General features: G+C 47.0%; 1 protein-coding gene across 2 annotated transcripts in view; it reads right to left on the bottom strand.

Annotated features, from left to right (window-relative positions):
• Positions 1 to 16594, bottom strand: part of glrbb (glycine receptor, beta b) — a 258440-nt gene that overhangs the window by 199127 nt on the left and 42719 nt on the right. For both annotated transcript variants that reach the window (XM_038792295.1, XM_038792294.1), the window contains exon 3: positions 459 to 565. In XM_038792295.1, the coding sequence (XP_038648223.1) occupies positions 459 to 565 (107 nt within the window). The remainder of the gene's footprint in view (positions 1 to 458; positions 566 to 16594) is intronic.

Here is a 16594-nt window from a genome sequence, read left to right as displayed (position 1 = left end):
TGGATATTTACAAACTGCCTGGTTTCCACACTCCACTCAGATACCAACTTCTCAAATGATTCCTGGCCATACTGAGAATGAAAATTAACTTGTACTGTTGATTATGTGCTTTCACTTATAATAAAAGTCCTCACATTGGAGCTGTATTACCTCCAATGCAATGACTTATGACGAGCAGGGGTGGAGATAAATCTGTCATAATAAAACTGATGTGGTTCTCTCAGCGTGGAGCAGCACCTGCGAGTAATTATGATCTTCCATCCATTAATTTTATCGCTAAAATGATGGAAATAGTCCTTTAGCATTTACCAAAAATGCACTCCCAAATGGTAGTGCATGCTTCTGGCTACTTTGCCAGTAACAAAACTGTCTAAGGCACCCTGTGTAAAATCCACTTCTCATTCCAATGTCCATACAGTGAAAGTTTGCTATTGTTTTTAATGTGAAGTGCTACAAACCTTTGAAGTTTGGTCGTATTCTTGGGTCATATAGAACAAGTAACCTGTTGAGGATGTTGCTCGTGGAATTTGCAGGCACTCGTGCAAGATCTTCAGCTGTCTGCTCACTGCAACAAAATTAAAAGCATTTTGAATATTCAATTCCAGTGAGAAATTTGTTTTTTCCAAGATAAGACTGTGCCAACATTTTACCGATAGAATCGGGGGAAAAATGATCAATAACATGATTTCAATGTTACAGTTTTGTTCACCTAGTTTTGGAGAAGCCAAAATTTCCTCAAATGAAATATTGGGATAATGAAGGGCACGGTCTTCAGTCTCTATTACTAAGTTCACCCCTCTCTTTGATCGTTATTGATAACCAGGCCGTTCATAACTTTGGTGCCCGATATGATCTGAGGTCAGTCACCAATCATGGGCGGGATTCTCCAATAATGGGGCTATGGCCCCAAGCCTGTGAAAGAATGTGTGCGAATCACTCTGGACTTACCTGAAGAAAGTCCAGGGTGATTCTCCGATTTGCAGGGGGCTAGCAGGGCCCTGAACTAGTCCTCACAGCTTTGGCTGCAGATACGGGGCCCTGCACTTCCGGTCGGGGGTCCGTGCATATGCACGGCGGTGGCCGTGTCGACCACCCCACGCGACATGGCCGATCCACACCGCGGACCAGCACCAAAACCTTAGCCCCCCCCCAGTTCGCGCACGCCCGCGGACTGATCCCTCCGCCCCCCACCAGGGCGGCCGTGGACTGAGTCCACAGCCGCCACGCCGAGTTCCCGACAGGTGGTACCATGAGAGACCCACGCCGTCGGGAACTCGGCCAGCTGCACTCGTTGAATCGCCGCGGGGGCCTCTTTCAATGGTCCCCAACCGGCGCCGCGTCGACTGTATGCGCACGATTGGCGGTGGTTCTCAGGGGACCGGAGAATCGCGGGAGCAGCGTCGGACCCAATCTCGGGTTTGACACCCATTCTGCCCCCCCCCGCGCCGATCGCAATTTCGGCACGGAGAATCCCGCCCCAGGTGTTCACACCAAAACCAAGAATGCATTCTGTTACCTTTGTAATATTGCCTCTCTGCCTCAGTTCTGGCCCATAACCTTGCATACCTTGTCATCATTAGTGCCCATCTAAATACTTTTTAAATGTTATGAGGGTCTCTACCGCCACCACCATTTCAGGCAGTGAGTTCCAGACTCCCACCATCCTCTGCGTGAAAAGGTTTTACATCAGACACCCTCTCAACCGCCTGACCCTTACATTAAATCTATGCCCCCTGGTCATTGGTCTTTCCACCAAGGTATTTTAATCACCCACCACTTCCACAAACCCCCTAAACTGGGTAGGGTAGGTTTGTGGGGGTTTAAAAGTTAGATACCTGACCACTGATCCCTCTAGATTTTCTCTGTTGAATGAGGTCCGTTTATTTCAATGATCTACTCGATTTCCAGCTACTATTCATAGGAGCCCCCAGCTGCTGCCTTGTGTCATCAATCTTTCCACCCAGCAGCCAGCCTGCCTCCCAATCTGGCCAAATGCCGGGTAGGAAACAAAGCAAAAACATTCTGATGAATTTCCTGGTTATTGACATGTACACCCACTCTCTCCCCACCTCCCTCAAAATATGTCAGCACAGTAACATGTCGAGCAAGGCAACATGAATTAATTGGTATAATTTCAACCTTCATATACACACATTTTTGAAGGTGTCATGTTGACAAATTGACACGTATGTTAGAAAAATAATAGATCCTTGACTGAGAGATCCGTGGAGGCGTCGCGCACAACAGCAAGGAAATTTTGTTAACCCTTTATAAAATAGACAGCCAATTCTCGGTGTCACATGTCAGGAAGAATGTCAAAGCCTTGGTGAGGGTGCAGAAGAGATTTGACTTGAATGATACCAATGATGAGAATGTGAAGAACCCGAGAAGCTAGTGTTGTTCTGCTTAGAAGATCAGGCTAACGGGAGATTTTAATCACTATATCACAGAATATTTACAGTGCAGAAGGAGTCCATTTGGTCCACCGAATCTTCACTGGCTCCCTGAAAGATCATTCTACCTAATCCCAGTCCCCTATCTCATCCCCGTAACCTTACATGCTGTTTCTTTTGAGATAGAAATCCAATTCCCTTTTGATCAAACCTGTCTCCACCATCTTCTCGGGAAGATCATTCCAGACTCCAGCCCTCCTCTGGGTGAAAAATGTTTTCACCACATCATTTCTACTCCTTTGCCCATTACGTTCAATCTGTGCCCTCCAGTTCTTGATTTACTCCTGAGAAGGAACGGTTTCTCACTGTTACAACTCCCGCGGAGGTCACTGGGTGTGGACCATCCGGTTCCCCATGACCTCTACAGAGTACAAACTTCCCAGGTAACGGGCGTTGCTTCCCATTTAACAAGGGGAGCCCACAGAGTATACAAACTCCAGCCTGAGTGTAGGCTTGGGCAGGAGACCTTTTGGGGAGTGGACTAGTTAATGATAACAAAAAACCTTTATTTTGCACCCTACCCGTTATTCCATGTGATCTCTCTGTGCGGATTCTACATTCATATATTCCCCTGTCCATACCCCTTAAGATCTCTGTTAGGTCACCTCTCAGCCTTCATTTCTCCGAGGAAAACAGATCAGCCTTTCCCATCTATCCTCATAGCTACAGTTGTTCAAATGATGTGGGATTTTGATGGAATACATAAGGACAAGCTGCTTAGCCCGGCAGCAGGACTGCTCACCAGATTATGTAGATGTAAGTTCATTGGCAAAAATCTAAGGGAAGTTTTCGAGAATTTTATTTTATGTTATGAATTGTTATGATGTGGAATTTGCTGCGTGAAAGGGTGGTGGGAGCAGATTCAATGGTAACTATCAAAAGGGAATTAGATAAATAGTTGAAACGGTCGAGTCAAAAGGGCCATGTGCAAAACAAACAGGGTTGTGGAACTAAATGAGTAGCTCTTTCAAAGAGTGAGCAGAAACATGTTTGGCTGAAATTATCTACTCCTGGTCTGAAGAATTCTATCAAGCTTCCTCAGTTAGGTCAGCTATTCCAAAGCAAAAGGTGAGACTGTGAAAAGACGAGAAAACTTTTTGCCTCAACTAAAGATTAACATACTCACATTATTATTATTATTCCTGATATCAAATCCTGTGGTAACCCTGTGATGGGATTTTTCCTCGGTCACCATTGGATTGCTGAAGCAAATATTCTCCTCTCCATGAAATTTCTTTTCTTGAGGGTCACTCACAATATCCAAAATAAAGAAGCATATTCTGAGTAACTTCTCAAGAGTCAAGATAACATTGTACGGTCAGAGATTGCATTGTTTCCTCTCTTCTTGCAGTAAAGTCACCATAGTCCCAGATGACCATAGGCTGCTTTCACCTTTGAAGGGGAGAGCTAACTGGTGTGATTTAACCCGAGGATCACCACACCTCAGGCAAGGGGGAAGGCAAGGCCTTTATGAATAACCTCAGCTGGTATGGGAATTGAACTAGGCTGCTGGCCTTGACTCTGCATCATAAACCAGCTGTCCAGCCAACTGAGCTAATCTCTTCTTGCATCACTTGGGCGAAGCACAGAAACATAAATCTGGCAATGAGGGAAGATCACCCACCAATAACAGAAGCCGTCAAATATTACTTCCATTGAAATTGATTGGGGGGGGGGGGGGAGAGAATTTCTGGCCGTTCTCGCCAGCAGCATCTTCCAGTCGTGCTGATGGCAAACCCCTGACACGGGTTTCCCGGGGGCGTGGGTGGAATCGATGGCAAATCCCATTGACCTCCTCCTGCTGCCAAGAAACACACCGCGGGGAAGCACAGAAACCTCCCCTCCGCCACCATGTCTTTCTGCTCCAGGTGCTGAGTGACCGCCTGTGAAAGTTAAGCAATTTCTATTGTTATTTCATACTGGCCGGACTTCTTGGGCCATCGCTGGCAGTGGGATTCTCTGGTCCCGCCGGCAGTGCACCTCACCTGCCCGTTTCCCGGCGGCATGGGGTGATTTCAATGGGAATTTCCATTGACAGCGGCGGGAACAGAGAATCAATCCCGCCGCCAGCGAACGGCGCACTTCCTCCTGCTGTTGACAAACACTGGACTTGGGGACCGGAGAATCCAGCTCATTGTTTCTGGTGGAAAAAGTAAGTAGAACATGGCAGATAATTTAAAATAACAGGATGTGAGAAAAGCATTTGTTTAGGGTTTGCAAATGTGAAACTTCTTACTGAAACAGTGCTTAAACACCAGAAAGTACCGACTCAAAAGTATGCATAGCCCTTTAACGTTTACAGTGATCAAAAGTATTCAGGTCTATTAAAGGCTAAGTTTAAATTTAAGTGAAAAACTTCAGATTGTTTGACTTTAAATACTTAGAGAACCCAGAAGATAGCCAGAATGGTGTAGCAGGCGAATAGAATTGTCTCTCCTGTAACCCACATTTGAAGCCAGTTAAGAGATGGGATGAAACTCGCCTCTTTCTATAACTACAGGCATCCTTTGTAAAATAATTTTGGACAGTCCACCCTAGTTTACAATGAAACACTGAGAACCATTCAGCAAATGTGGAAAATTCTGTTTCGCTGTTCCTGGAGCACATTGGGAAGACGCATAATTAATTATGCAGACCCAAGGTGGGATCACCGGCCTCAGCCGCGTGATTCTCGGCGGCGGGAGGCAAAGCGCCGTTCTCTGGCAGAGGGATTCTCTGCATCCGGGACATGTGAATGGGATTTCCCATTGAAGCCACCGCATGCCCCTGGGAAACCTGCAGGCGAGGGTGCACTGCCGGCGAGAACAGAGAACCACGCCGCCAGCAAATGTCCGGAGAATTCCGGCCCAGCTTATGAATTCCATCTATTCGTGTCATAGAGCTGGATTTTATATTAAACCATGCCCCCCCACACCCTAGACAATAAGATAGTGGGGAAAGAATAGCTGCCCTGAAGTCATTAAATGGCCAAGGAAGGATTTCCATCACTCAGAGAGAGGAGACCTCACCTCATCAAACTGCTGGTGGGACAAAAAGAAGCCTTCAAAGGAGATCATTGTTGGAGACAGATACCAAGGTAAATGGGGTGGGGGATTTCACTGGGGCCAGGCTTGACAGGCAGCGGCAACAGAAGTGACATAATTGTTTCTATTTTTGCTTTCCATAAAAAAAATTGCTTGAGTAGTAATGAAAGCATAGTAATTTTGTTTTTATTCCTGCACGGGATGTGAGTGTTACCGGCTTGGCTAGCATTTATTGCCCATTCTTATTGTCATGAAAAGGTGGTGGTGAGCTGCCTTCTTGAACCATTCCAGTCCCTGTGGTGTAAGTACACCCACAATTCTGTCAGAGAGGGACTTACAGGATTTTAACAGTGACAGTGAAGGAGCACCGATATATTTCCAAGTCAGGATAGTGTGTGGTTTGGAGAGGAGCTTGCAAGTGATGATGTTCCCATGCATTTGTTGTCCTTGTTCTTCTAGGTGGTAGAGGTCCTGGGTTCAGAAGGTGCTGTCGAAGCAGCCATGGTGTGTTGCTGCAGTGTATCTTGTAGATGGTTGGCACTGCGCGTTGGCGATGGAGAATGTGAATGTTGAAGGTGGTGGATGAGGTGCCAACGGTGCTACAAGTAGTAGGAGCAAAAATTCTACACGCTGGAAACAAAGACATCTATATCCAAATGCTTTCTTTAATTTGTTAAAATATTGTTTGTGAACACACCAGTTGGAAACTGGATGCAGTCCCAGCAGTGGCCGATGCTCCCAGTGGCATTGCTGAGACCGGATAGCTCTTGGAAGCGGGGCACCCTCCCAGATGGGTCTGCCAACTGTAAAGTCTGCTCAGGGTTTCCTGGGCACGCAGAGATGGGCTCGCCCTGACTTGTAAGTCAGCTGGGGCTGGGGCCAGCACCTCCATGTAAAATTCCACCCCATGAGTCCAGTTCTGAAGTTTGGCTTGACACCCAGTGAGGGTGTCACAGTCAATCAGTCAGTGCGACTACCACCTGCCTCCACTCATCGTATGGGTTATGAGAGCTCAAACAAACCTTTCATCACTGCGTTATTGGCTGCCATCAAGAAAGTTCTGGCTGTGAATGGAGTGTTCACACTGCGATCTGTCAGACTGTTGGCAAGCCTGTGAATTCTTTCACTCTTTTTCTCCAATGGAGAAAAAGTTTGAAAATACAGGAAAGAACAACTGGTTGTGATGTGAGTCCGAAGTTCAGGAAATGCTTTCGGCCACATGAAATGATAAGGTGTGCAACTTCTGTCCCTCATGATGCCTTGGTGCTGACCTGACTGAGTTGCAGTATCTGACAATCAGAATGTCGGAAGGTGGGCAGGCTGTGTGAATCCCTCTTGCAGTGTTGGTCAGTGGGGACTTGAAATCTGCAGCAGAAGCTTGGAGTGAGTTGCCAAGGAAACCATGAATGATTACTTTATGTGGATGTAGAGAATGAGGTGAGGCAGAGATCTGGTTGCGACAGCAACAGAATGTAGAACCTGCTGCTGCTTAAAGGTGAAATGGCCAGGGATGGAGCAGGAAATCCGGGCGAGACAAATTACAGCCAGGCTGAAGAAATAAGTGGCGATTTCATGGAGTCTGACCTGGATATCCTCCTGACAAGATTCAAAGGCAGAAAAGATAAGGTATTTGGGGTGTGGAGTTGTGAGGTTGCAAGTTCTATCACTGCCCTTCATCTGGCATGCCCTGGGGCTGATGGGTTACAGGATCAGTGGTGGGTGGCAGAGGTATCGCTTTGGTTCATGGGCCCCAGTTTTAGTCGGTGGCGAGGCACTGAAACAGTGGCTAGTGAAACCCCTGGGACAGAAATGAATTCAGCAGGCAGATTTAATTCCCATGATTTAACACTCCAACAGGCAGGAAGCATAGTTCAACACGATGTTCATCAGAAAAGTAACAGCCACATCCAAAACATCAACCAGAAAGATGCTATGGTTGCGCAAAAGAGTCCTTGCCAGGAAGGCTGCAATATTCAGCTTTGGATTGATCCACACTGAGGGAAACAATCCAGGGACGATGCTGCCAGTTGGGCCAATTTCATGTCTGACACCCACAAAATGGTGGCCATGGGAAATGAAACTTGACAAAGCAAAGAAATATGGTGGAATTGTGCAGCTTAAGATGATGATGATAAATTGGATGGGGTAGATTTTAATCCAGCTTTCATGGTAAAAACAAATAAGGAGTCATTGACATGATTGGTGCGCAGGGCATACACTGCAACTGTGTATTCCTAGCCATCATCATAACTCCCCTCAAAATAGGCTTGGTGGGGGGGGGGGGGGGGGGGGCACCATTCCAGGTGTGAAAGTGTTGGGCTGATAACATCACCAGCACTGCAACATAATTTCAACTCGAGGACCCCAGAAGCAGTAAGTTGCCTGAAGCGAGGAGGTCCTGAGGTCGCGGTGGGGTGCCGAAGGGGGTCGAAAGATCGGGGCTGCCTTTAAAAATGGTGCTCCAATCCACGTGTAGTCTTCCTGAACTGGTGAGCTCAGCTCTTAATGACTTAAAGAGCGGCCTAGATGGGGAGTTCTTCACGAGAGCAAAAAAACGGCAAAGTGCCGTTTAGTAGCAGGGTCTTCTGCGAAACAAACCATTCAGCGGATTTTGACTTGGGCCTGCTGAATTGCGCACTATATCCAGAGACCATTCCTTGGTCACTATGTGCAAGGGTTTCACATTCAAATTTTCATTCCTGCCCAACATTAATGCAATTCCTCCTTGTTTTGGGCAAGGAACAGTGCTGCACTATGTAAACGTGACCTCAGACTGACAATGTCTCATGTTGAACACTCAACTCTCCGACTGGATATTCCTCCTGCCATACCCTCCACAAACACACCAAGAGTTAACATCCACCTTGATATATCTGCCAGTATTTCTATGGTGACTTTTCTCCAAACTTATGCTTTTCCACACTGTTTACTGGATATGAAATGTTTTACAGAATCACAACTTTGTGCACCACTTGTGTACCTTCATATGAAGTGTGTTTCGTATTACAATATCACATGATATATCACGATAATAACCTTGGCTGGTATCTTCTCACAAATCCACAGAGTGTTGGATCAATGTGAAGCTCGCAGGCTACACAGATGGCCATTCTCTTCGTGCTGGACAATACTCTGTGCAATGTCAAAGGGAGGCAAGATCCACACAGTCAGTTGGAGGGGTGTAGCGTATGAAAGCCGGCACCGCCGAAAATCCCAAGATCGGGGTGTCCTTTGATATCCGATTTAAATAAAAGCCCCATCTCCCACACAGACAATTAAACCCTCCACAGGAAGAGCAACCCCCCCCCCCCCCCCCCCCCCCCCAACAGACATTGAAATGCTATGGAAAAGGGCAACTAACTGCCTCATGGATAAGGGGAACCAGTCCACATTCCCGTGAACACCTCCTCAGCACTTGCCCCTGGCACTGCCCCCTGGCCAGGGGACACTGCTAGAATGCCAAGGGACAATTCTTGGGCATGTCCCTCACCATCCAGGGACCATACTTATCTATTGTTGAATTGTTTGCTGCCACGGTCCCTGTGATGTTCAGGTGCGGTAAAGATGTTAAACCAGGTATTAAACGGTCTTAACATTTCCTGTGTAAATATCCGGATAAGTCCCACATATCTCACCCAAGTCTCAGCCATGAGTTCAGGATCAGAGACAGGTCGAGGGTCAATAGCAACAAGGAATCAGCTCATTGAAAGAGGAAACTTCTCAGGAAATTTCCATGTATGTCTAGCATCAAGACTTTCACAGGGTCCAGAGATGCATCTTCTAACATATATCCCAGCCCCAATAATCTAGAGACTGAAAGAGTTGGATCAATGTGTGTACAATGGTTAAACTGCACATTTCCTAAGTCCCAGAAGGGTACTAAGAATGGCAGGTTGTAAATAGTTCTACTTTAAACTTTCCATTTACTCCCAAGACAGAATAGACCTTGGATTGGATTTTCCATTCTGGAGATTAAGTGCTCCCACTGGAGTAGTATCAATCCTGGTCTCTCTGGCACTAGGAGTGGTGCCCAGAAGCATTCCCTCTCTTTTTCCAGCTGTGAAAAAGAGGAAGTCAAATCATTTTGCTACTTTTGATGCAGTGAGGTGCTGTCAATCACAGCAAAAGTGTTTATAAACATAGTAGTTAGGATCAAAGTTGGGGAATGGATATGCATTCAAGCGTGAAGGGAAAGATCAATAAATAATCCATCAAGCAGTTGTCTCTGGAGTAATGAAACTGTCAATCAATGGTTAATGCAATGTATTTGTGTGTGCGGGGATCTCTGATCTGGAGCGATCTCTGATGGTGGGGGTCTTTGATCTGGTGGCGGTCTTTGATGTGGTGGGGGCCTCTGGTGTGGGTGGGTCTCTGGTGTGGGTGGGTCTCTGGTGTGGGGGTGTTTGTTGGGGGGGGGCCTTGGGGGCAGGCAGTCAGGCGGGTGGCAGGATTTGCATTGTGGGGGTACGGGGCTTTCTGTTGGACTTTGGCGGTCATCTCCATTAGGCACTGACCCCCCGGCCCACCGCGGGTCCACCGCGTCAGGCGACATCTGAATATACTCGCCTCAATCCATGTCCGCGTGAATCCTCCAGCTCCAGGTCCTTTTGAAAGACCTGGAGCATCACGGGGGCATCATGGGGGCATGGAGAATCATGCTTCCAGCCCGTAAGTCAGATGCAAACGAGTACAAATGACCTACTTACATCTACCCATTGGCAGGGATGCGTAGCTCGCTGAAGCCTCAATCGGGGGACCGGGGGATCGGAACGTGATCGGCACCATTTTTAGGCCGATGTTCGATTTTCCACCAAATCAGGAAACATGCTATCAATGTCGGATGGCGGAGAATCCACCACTTGTGTTTAAAGTATAACTATTCATCATATCTATCTGGATAAAAGGTCCTTTTGATTCACATCACCATGGAGGTGGGTTGCAAGAGGGGAGCATATGATTTAGGAACAGGAGCAGCCACTTGGCCCCTCATTCCTGCTCTACCTTTCAGTATGATGGCTGATTTTACTGTAACTTCAACTCCACATTTCCACATACCCCCAATCACCTTTCATCACCTTACTTAATCTCTGCGTCTCTGCCTTAGGAATAAGCAAAAACTTTGCTTCCCAAGGTCTTTTCAGGGGTAGAGTTTCAAAGACTCACAACCCTCAGAGAATAAATTATCCGCATCTCTGTCGTAAAAGGGCGATTCCTTTTTTTAAAATAGCAACCCCTAGTGCCAGATTCTCTCACAAGAGAAAGATCCTCTCCACATCTACCCTGTTCGGACCCCTCAGGATGTCAAATTTTTCAATCAAGTTGCCTCTCGCTCTTTCAAACTACAGCAGATATAAGCCTAGCCTGGCCAACCTTTCCTCGTAACACAACCTACCCATTTCAGATATTAGTCTATTAAATATTCTCTGATGAAGGGCGGCACAGTGCCGCAGGGGTTAGCACTGCAGCCTCATGGCGCTGATGACCCAGGTTCGATCCCGGCCCCGGGTCACTGTCCGTGTGGAGTATGCACATTCTCCCCATGTCTGCGTGGGTCTCATCCCCACAACCCAAAGATGTGCAGGGTAGGTGGATTGGCCACGCTAAATTGCTCCTTAATTGGAAAGAAAATGAATTGGGTTCTTGAAATTACAAACAAACATTCTCTGAACTCCTTCCAATGCATTTATATCTTTAAGGGAAGGGTTTCCTAAGTATATTCCTGAAACTCACAGACAAGGCAGCCTGCCAGTGTTCACAATAGAGGGAGCAGTGAGAGGTCGAGATTCCGTATGGTTCCAATTCTGGAATGTAGGCGGGAGCTCACACTCAGATTGAGAAGACTGAATTCAAGAGGGTTTGAAGCAAGGTCAGAAGATTCACCCAACTTGTGCGAGAAGGAGTATCTCCAGGAAAAACCTTCACGGTGAAAGACAGATCTGGGGTTAAACGTTAGCAGGCTGGGAAAAGACAGACAAATCACTCTGGATTGGTTCCTGAAGATTTGAATGTTTATTTAAGGGAGATTAATACATACCTGTGATGTGGGTTCCTCAGCTGTATTAAAGTAAAAAGCAACATTTCTGTTTTAAAGTATAACTTGTCTTCAAAAAAGATTCTTTAGTAAATAGTATTTGTAGCCTGTTTGTTACAGTAAAAGTCTTCAGGCGGGATTCACAGACTCCTAGCTGCGTGTTTCTCAGCAGCGGGAGGTGGCGCGTCATTCCCTTGGAGCAGGACTCTCTGCTCCATGGCTGTCAATGAGAATTCCCTTTGAAGCCACCCCATGCCACTGGGAAACCCATGGGGAAGGGTGGGGTGCGATGCTGGCAGGAGCAGAGAACCTGCCAGTATGAACAGCTGGAGAATTCTGGCCTTAAAGTGTGAAATCCTATTGCGTCAACCTTTCAGTTATTAAGTCAAACTTCAAATTTATTTTTAAATTATCGCTCTCTTTTTGAGGATAATAACATTAACTAAACAAGAACATGGCAATATTTTATTCAAGGCAGCTCATCACCACCTCTGAAGATTAGGGATGGGCAACAGATGCTGGCCTTGCGAGAGATACCCACATCCCAAGAAGGAATCAAAAAGGGCATTTGTTTTTCAGTCACCAAGCCTTCCGCTCATATGTAGCCAATTGATATAGATCACTGAGAGCGGACATTGATCTTAAAGTACCAGTTTTCCAACATAGTTCCAATTTCACAACTTTGTATCAGCTGTAGCTCATTTGGGGAACATTCTTGGCTCAGATACAGAAGACTGTAGGTCATGTCTCATGTGGTGAATGTATAATATAAATTCACACTGTGTATCACTGTGTCCCTGTGGGCTCCATCTGTGAGCCGTTGCGTGGCTCTGCCCACAGGGGGAGATGGGGAGCATGTACAGGGCTCCACCCATGGCTCCACCCATGGCTCCTCCCACAACCGGAAGTATAAAGTGCTGCGGTCTTGCGAGCCTGCCTTCAGTTCAGCTAGTCGCAGGCAAGCTCAGTTGTAAGTCGATTAGAGCCACAGTTTACTTCTACTCGTGTCCTTGAGTGAATTGATGGTCGCATCATCTCACTTCAGAGAATTGAGCAAAAACATCCAGTTGACACTCCTGTGCTGTACTAAGGAAATACTGCAATGCACAGATCTATGCAGGGAGCATAGATTTAAGGTAAGAGGCAAGGGGCATGGAGGGGAAGTGAGGAAAAACCTTATCACGAGTCTGGAAACCTTATCACTACCTGAAAAGGATGGTGGAGGCAGAGACCCTCATAACATTTAAGAAGTATTTAAATGTGCACTTGTGATGCCAAGGCATACAATGTTTGAACCAAGTGCTAGAAAATAGAATTAGAATACATAACTGGTTGCTTTTGGCTAGCGCAGATGGGATGTGCCGAAAGGCCTTTTCTCCTTTTCTGTGCCATGGACCTTTATGACAGCTACAGGAGCTGCCTTTCGGATGAGACATATAATTAAGTCCTGGATGCCCTCTTCGGTGGATGTGGAAGGTCTGTTGGCACTAGTTTGATGAGCAGGGGAGTTCTCCTCAGGGCTCTGGCCAATATTAATCCCTCAATGAAGAATAATGGGTATTAATAAAGCACCTCCACATAATAAAGCATCCCAAGCTGCTTCACAAGAAAGTAGTCAAACAAAATTTGACATTGCACATCCCTGAGCACAGATTTTAATTTCTATCTCCATCATGAGTGCCATTATGTCTCAGCCCTTTACGCTGATGCCTACCTCTATGGAAACAATGGCCACTTGCATGGAGAATCAGATGGTGCAGGTAATGCAGTGCACGCTGTTTCTGATCAACAGCCCACATAAAGGACCCCCACTCTTCTCTCCTTGCAACACTTTATTAGTCAGAGTCCCACTTGCTGCCACCTGCCCCAATGGCCAAGTCTGATCCAGCACCGGTGTGTTTAGGTAGTCTTTGTTGAAGCCTTATAGGACTGAAAATCCAGGGCACATCAGCCAAGGGTATATAAATGGTTAGAGCACCGAAACTAGCAACTTGCATCTAGCACTGCTGGAGCCACATGGAATAACATGAGGTAGAACGGAAAGGAAGAGAAACAATTTGTACTTGGACTGGACTAATCATCGATGTATCTGACACTATTTCGAATTGCGAGGTACATTTTCAATGATTGCCAATCATAAACCTTGGATTTGATTTCACGATCACCAGCGAAGCGGCACTATTTACCACTGACCACGCTGCAAAATGCAAACTTACCCAATTTGTCAGCTGCAACGAGACTATCAGTATCTAGCTGCTGCATGGTCCACCCATGAGAGAATGAGTGAGGCCTTGGACAGAGGCGCATTCTCAGTGAAGGCATGACCTTGGTCATGTCGTGACCTGGTGACCCCCCCCCCCCCCCCCCCCCCCCCTCGCCAGAGGGAATTCCTCCTTCAGCTCGAAGGGGCTGCTCAACCAATTCAACTGATTTGATAAATAGATTCATTATCCAACATAATGGGCGGAATTCTCCGACCCTCCACGAAGCTGGCATACACCACTCCAGTGTTTACGCCAGTGTCAACACTTGGCCGGGATTTGGTAGACTCCTGGCCCATATATTTCAAAGGTTATTTGACATATATTAATGACAAAGAAATGTCTCAAAGTCAGTTAGTGTTTTTACTGTGATCTCTTTGAAAATACCATAATATGGTGCAATGTTGACACAGAGGGTAGGATTCTCCAATTTTGAGGCTATGTCCAGAGCATGTATCTAGTCTTCCGACCAAAATGTCAGTGCCGCCCCTACACCGATGCTCCACCCAATGCGGGGGGGGGGGGCTAGCCTGCAGATACAGATGGAGAATTGCCGGGTGCATGGCCGCACATGTGCACGCTGTGACCTGCAGTGGTTGTGCCATACAACATGGCACCAGTCGCGCGCATACCCGGCCTGCCAGATAGTATCCCCCATAACACCTTTTGCCACCCTGGACCATCCCCCACCAGTCCCCTCAACCCCCACCGGCCAGAGGAACGGCTCCTCCCCCCCTCCCCGCCCTCCGGCTGTGGCGGTGCTGGACACAGTCTGCAGCCACCACGCGAGGTCCCTGAAACCTGTGAGCACATGCACCCCATGCCGTCGGGAAGTAGGCCCATCGGGTGCGGAGTACGGGGGAGGGCATCAGGTGACGTCCTGAGGCCGTCCCAACGCTGTGCAGCATACTCAGCGATGACACCGTTTGTGAGCGGGAGGAGCATCCGAGACTAGCAAACCGCCCCCCCCCCCCCCCCCCCCCCCCCCCCCACCACCTTGATTTCGGTGTTAAATCGAATTCTACATCCAATCGCCGTAAGTGATTTCGGCACTCGGAGAATCCAGCCCAGAGCACTTCAAATCAAAATCAGCTCCTCTGAAATTTAAAACCAAATTATATTTACCCTCAATTTTTTTTTAAATATAAATTTAGAGTGCCCAATTCATTTTTTCCAATTAAGGGGCAATTTAGCATGGCCAATCCACCTACCCTGCACATCTTTTGGGTTGTGGGGGCAAAACATACGCAAACACGGGGAAAATGTGCAAACTCCACACAAACAGTGACCCAGAGCCGGGATCGAACCTGGGACCTTGGCGCCGTGAGACAGCAGTGCTAACCACTGCGCCACCGTGCTGCCCTTTTTTTCTTTTAAAATAAATTTATAGTACCCAATTATTTTTTCTCCAACTAAGGATCAATTTAGCGTGGCCAATTCACCTAACCTGCACATCTTTGGGTTGTGGAGATGAAACCCACGCAGACATGGGGAGAATGTGCAAACTCCACACGGACAGTGACCCAGGGCCGGGATTCGTACCCAGGTCCTCAGCGCCGAAGTCCAAGTGCTAACCACTGCGCCACATGAAAATGAAAAAAAAATGAAAATTGCTTATTGTCACGAGTAGGCTTCAATGAAGTTACTGTGAAAAGCCCCTAGTCGCCACATTCCGGCGCCTGTCCGGGGAGGCTGGTACGGGAATCGAACCGTGCTGCTGGCCTGCTTGGTCTGTTTTAAAAGCCAGCGATTTAGCCCAGTGAGCTAAACCAGGCTAAACCAGTGAGCTAAACATGCCGCCTTGCCCTCAATTTTTGGACACAGATTCAGCTCAACTTTATCCAAACACAGTGTGCGATCACAATTTGAATACTAAAAGGTTTCTGCAGATTATACCAGAATAATTCCGTGACAAAGGGATCCCCATGGCAACAAAGAGCAAGTAGGTTTTCGGTTGGAATTCTCCAGCGGCAGCACATCCCCACCATGGGTTTCCTAGCAGCGTGGGGTGGCTTCAATGGGATATCCCATTGATAAGCGACGGGAAGTGAGCATCCGGCTGCCAGCAAACTGCGCACCCAGAGAAATACGCCGGAGAATCCAGCGCTTCATCTATTTTCACACCTTATCAAATGAGACAGCACGGTAGCACAGTGGGTAGCACTGTTGCTTCACAGTGCCTGGGTCCCAAGTTTGATTCCCGGCTTGGGTCACTGTCTGTGCGGAGTCTGTACGTTCTCCCCGTGTCTGCGTGGGTTTCCTCCGGGTGCTCCGGTTTCCTCCCACAAGTCCCGTTCGGTGTTCGGTGAATTGGAGATTCTGAATTCTCCGTGTACCCGGACAGGCGTTGGAATGTGGTGACTAGAGGCTTTTCATAGTAACTTCATTGCAGTATTAATGTAAGCCCACTTGTGGCAATAAAGATTATTATTATTGTAGAAGGGAATTTAATGTGCGGATTAGTTGTCCGCTTAAGGGCATTCATTACTATCTCGTGGCTATACTTCATAAGAAAAGGCACTTGCTAAAAGCACGATGGGATGCTTGGCTATATTTTTCAACTGCTTCTGTACAAAACTTTGGAAGGTCGAATAATGTAAACAAATACTGCAGCTGCAGCCTTTTTCTTGCTGACAAGTTGCTTTAGAATTGTTTTAGCTAGAGACAGAAAAACGTACTAGATAACTTATGAAGAAAATTCTCAAGGTTTGCTTTGTGTTAACATTGCTAGCAGAAGCCTATTCTTGTCCTCGATGTTGTTTACTTCATGGTATAAATGACTTAAATTTATACGGTAAGGTGTTTAGTGGTCTCCGACCATTACAA

Source organism: Scyliorhinus canicula, chromosome 3 (assembly GCF_902713615.1).
Source record: "Scyliorhinus canicula chromosome 3, sScyCan1.1, whole genome shotgun sequence".
Classification (NCBI taxonomy): Eukaryota; Metazoa; Chordata; class Chondrichthyes; order Carcharhiniformes; family Scyliorhinidae; genus Scyliorhinus; species Scyliorhinus canicula.
The sequence above is the reverse complement of the archived record's forward strand: the minus strand, read 5'-3'. Positions and strand labels throughout refer to the sequence as shown.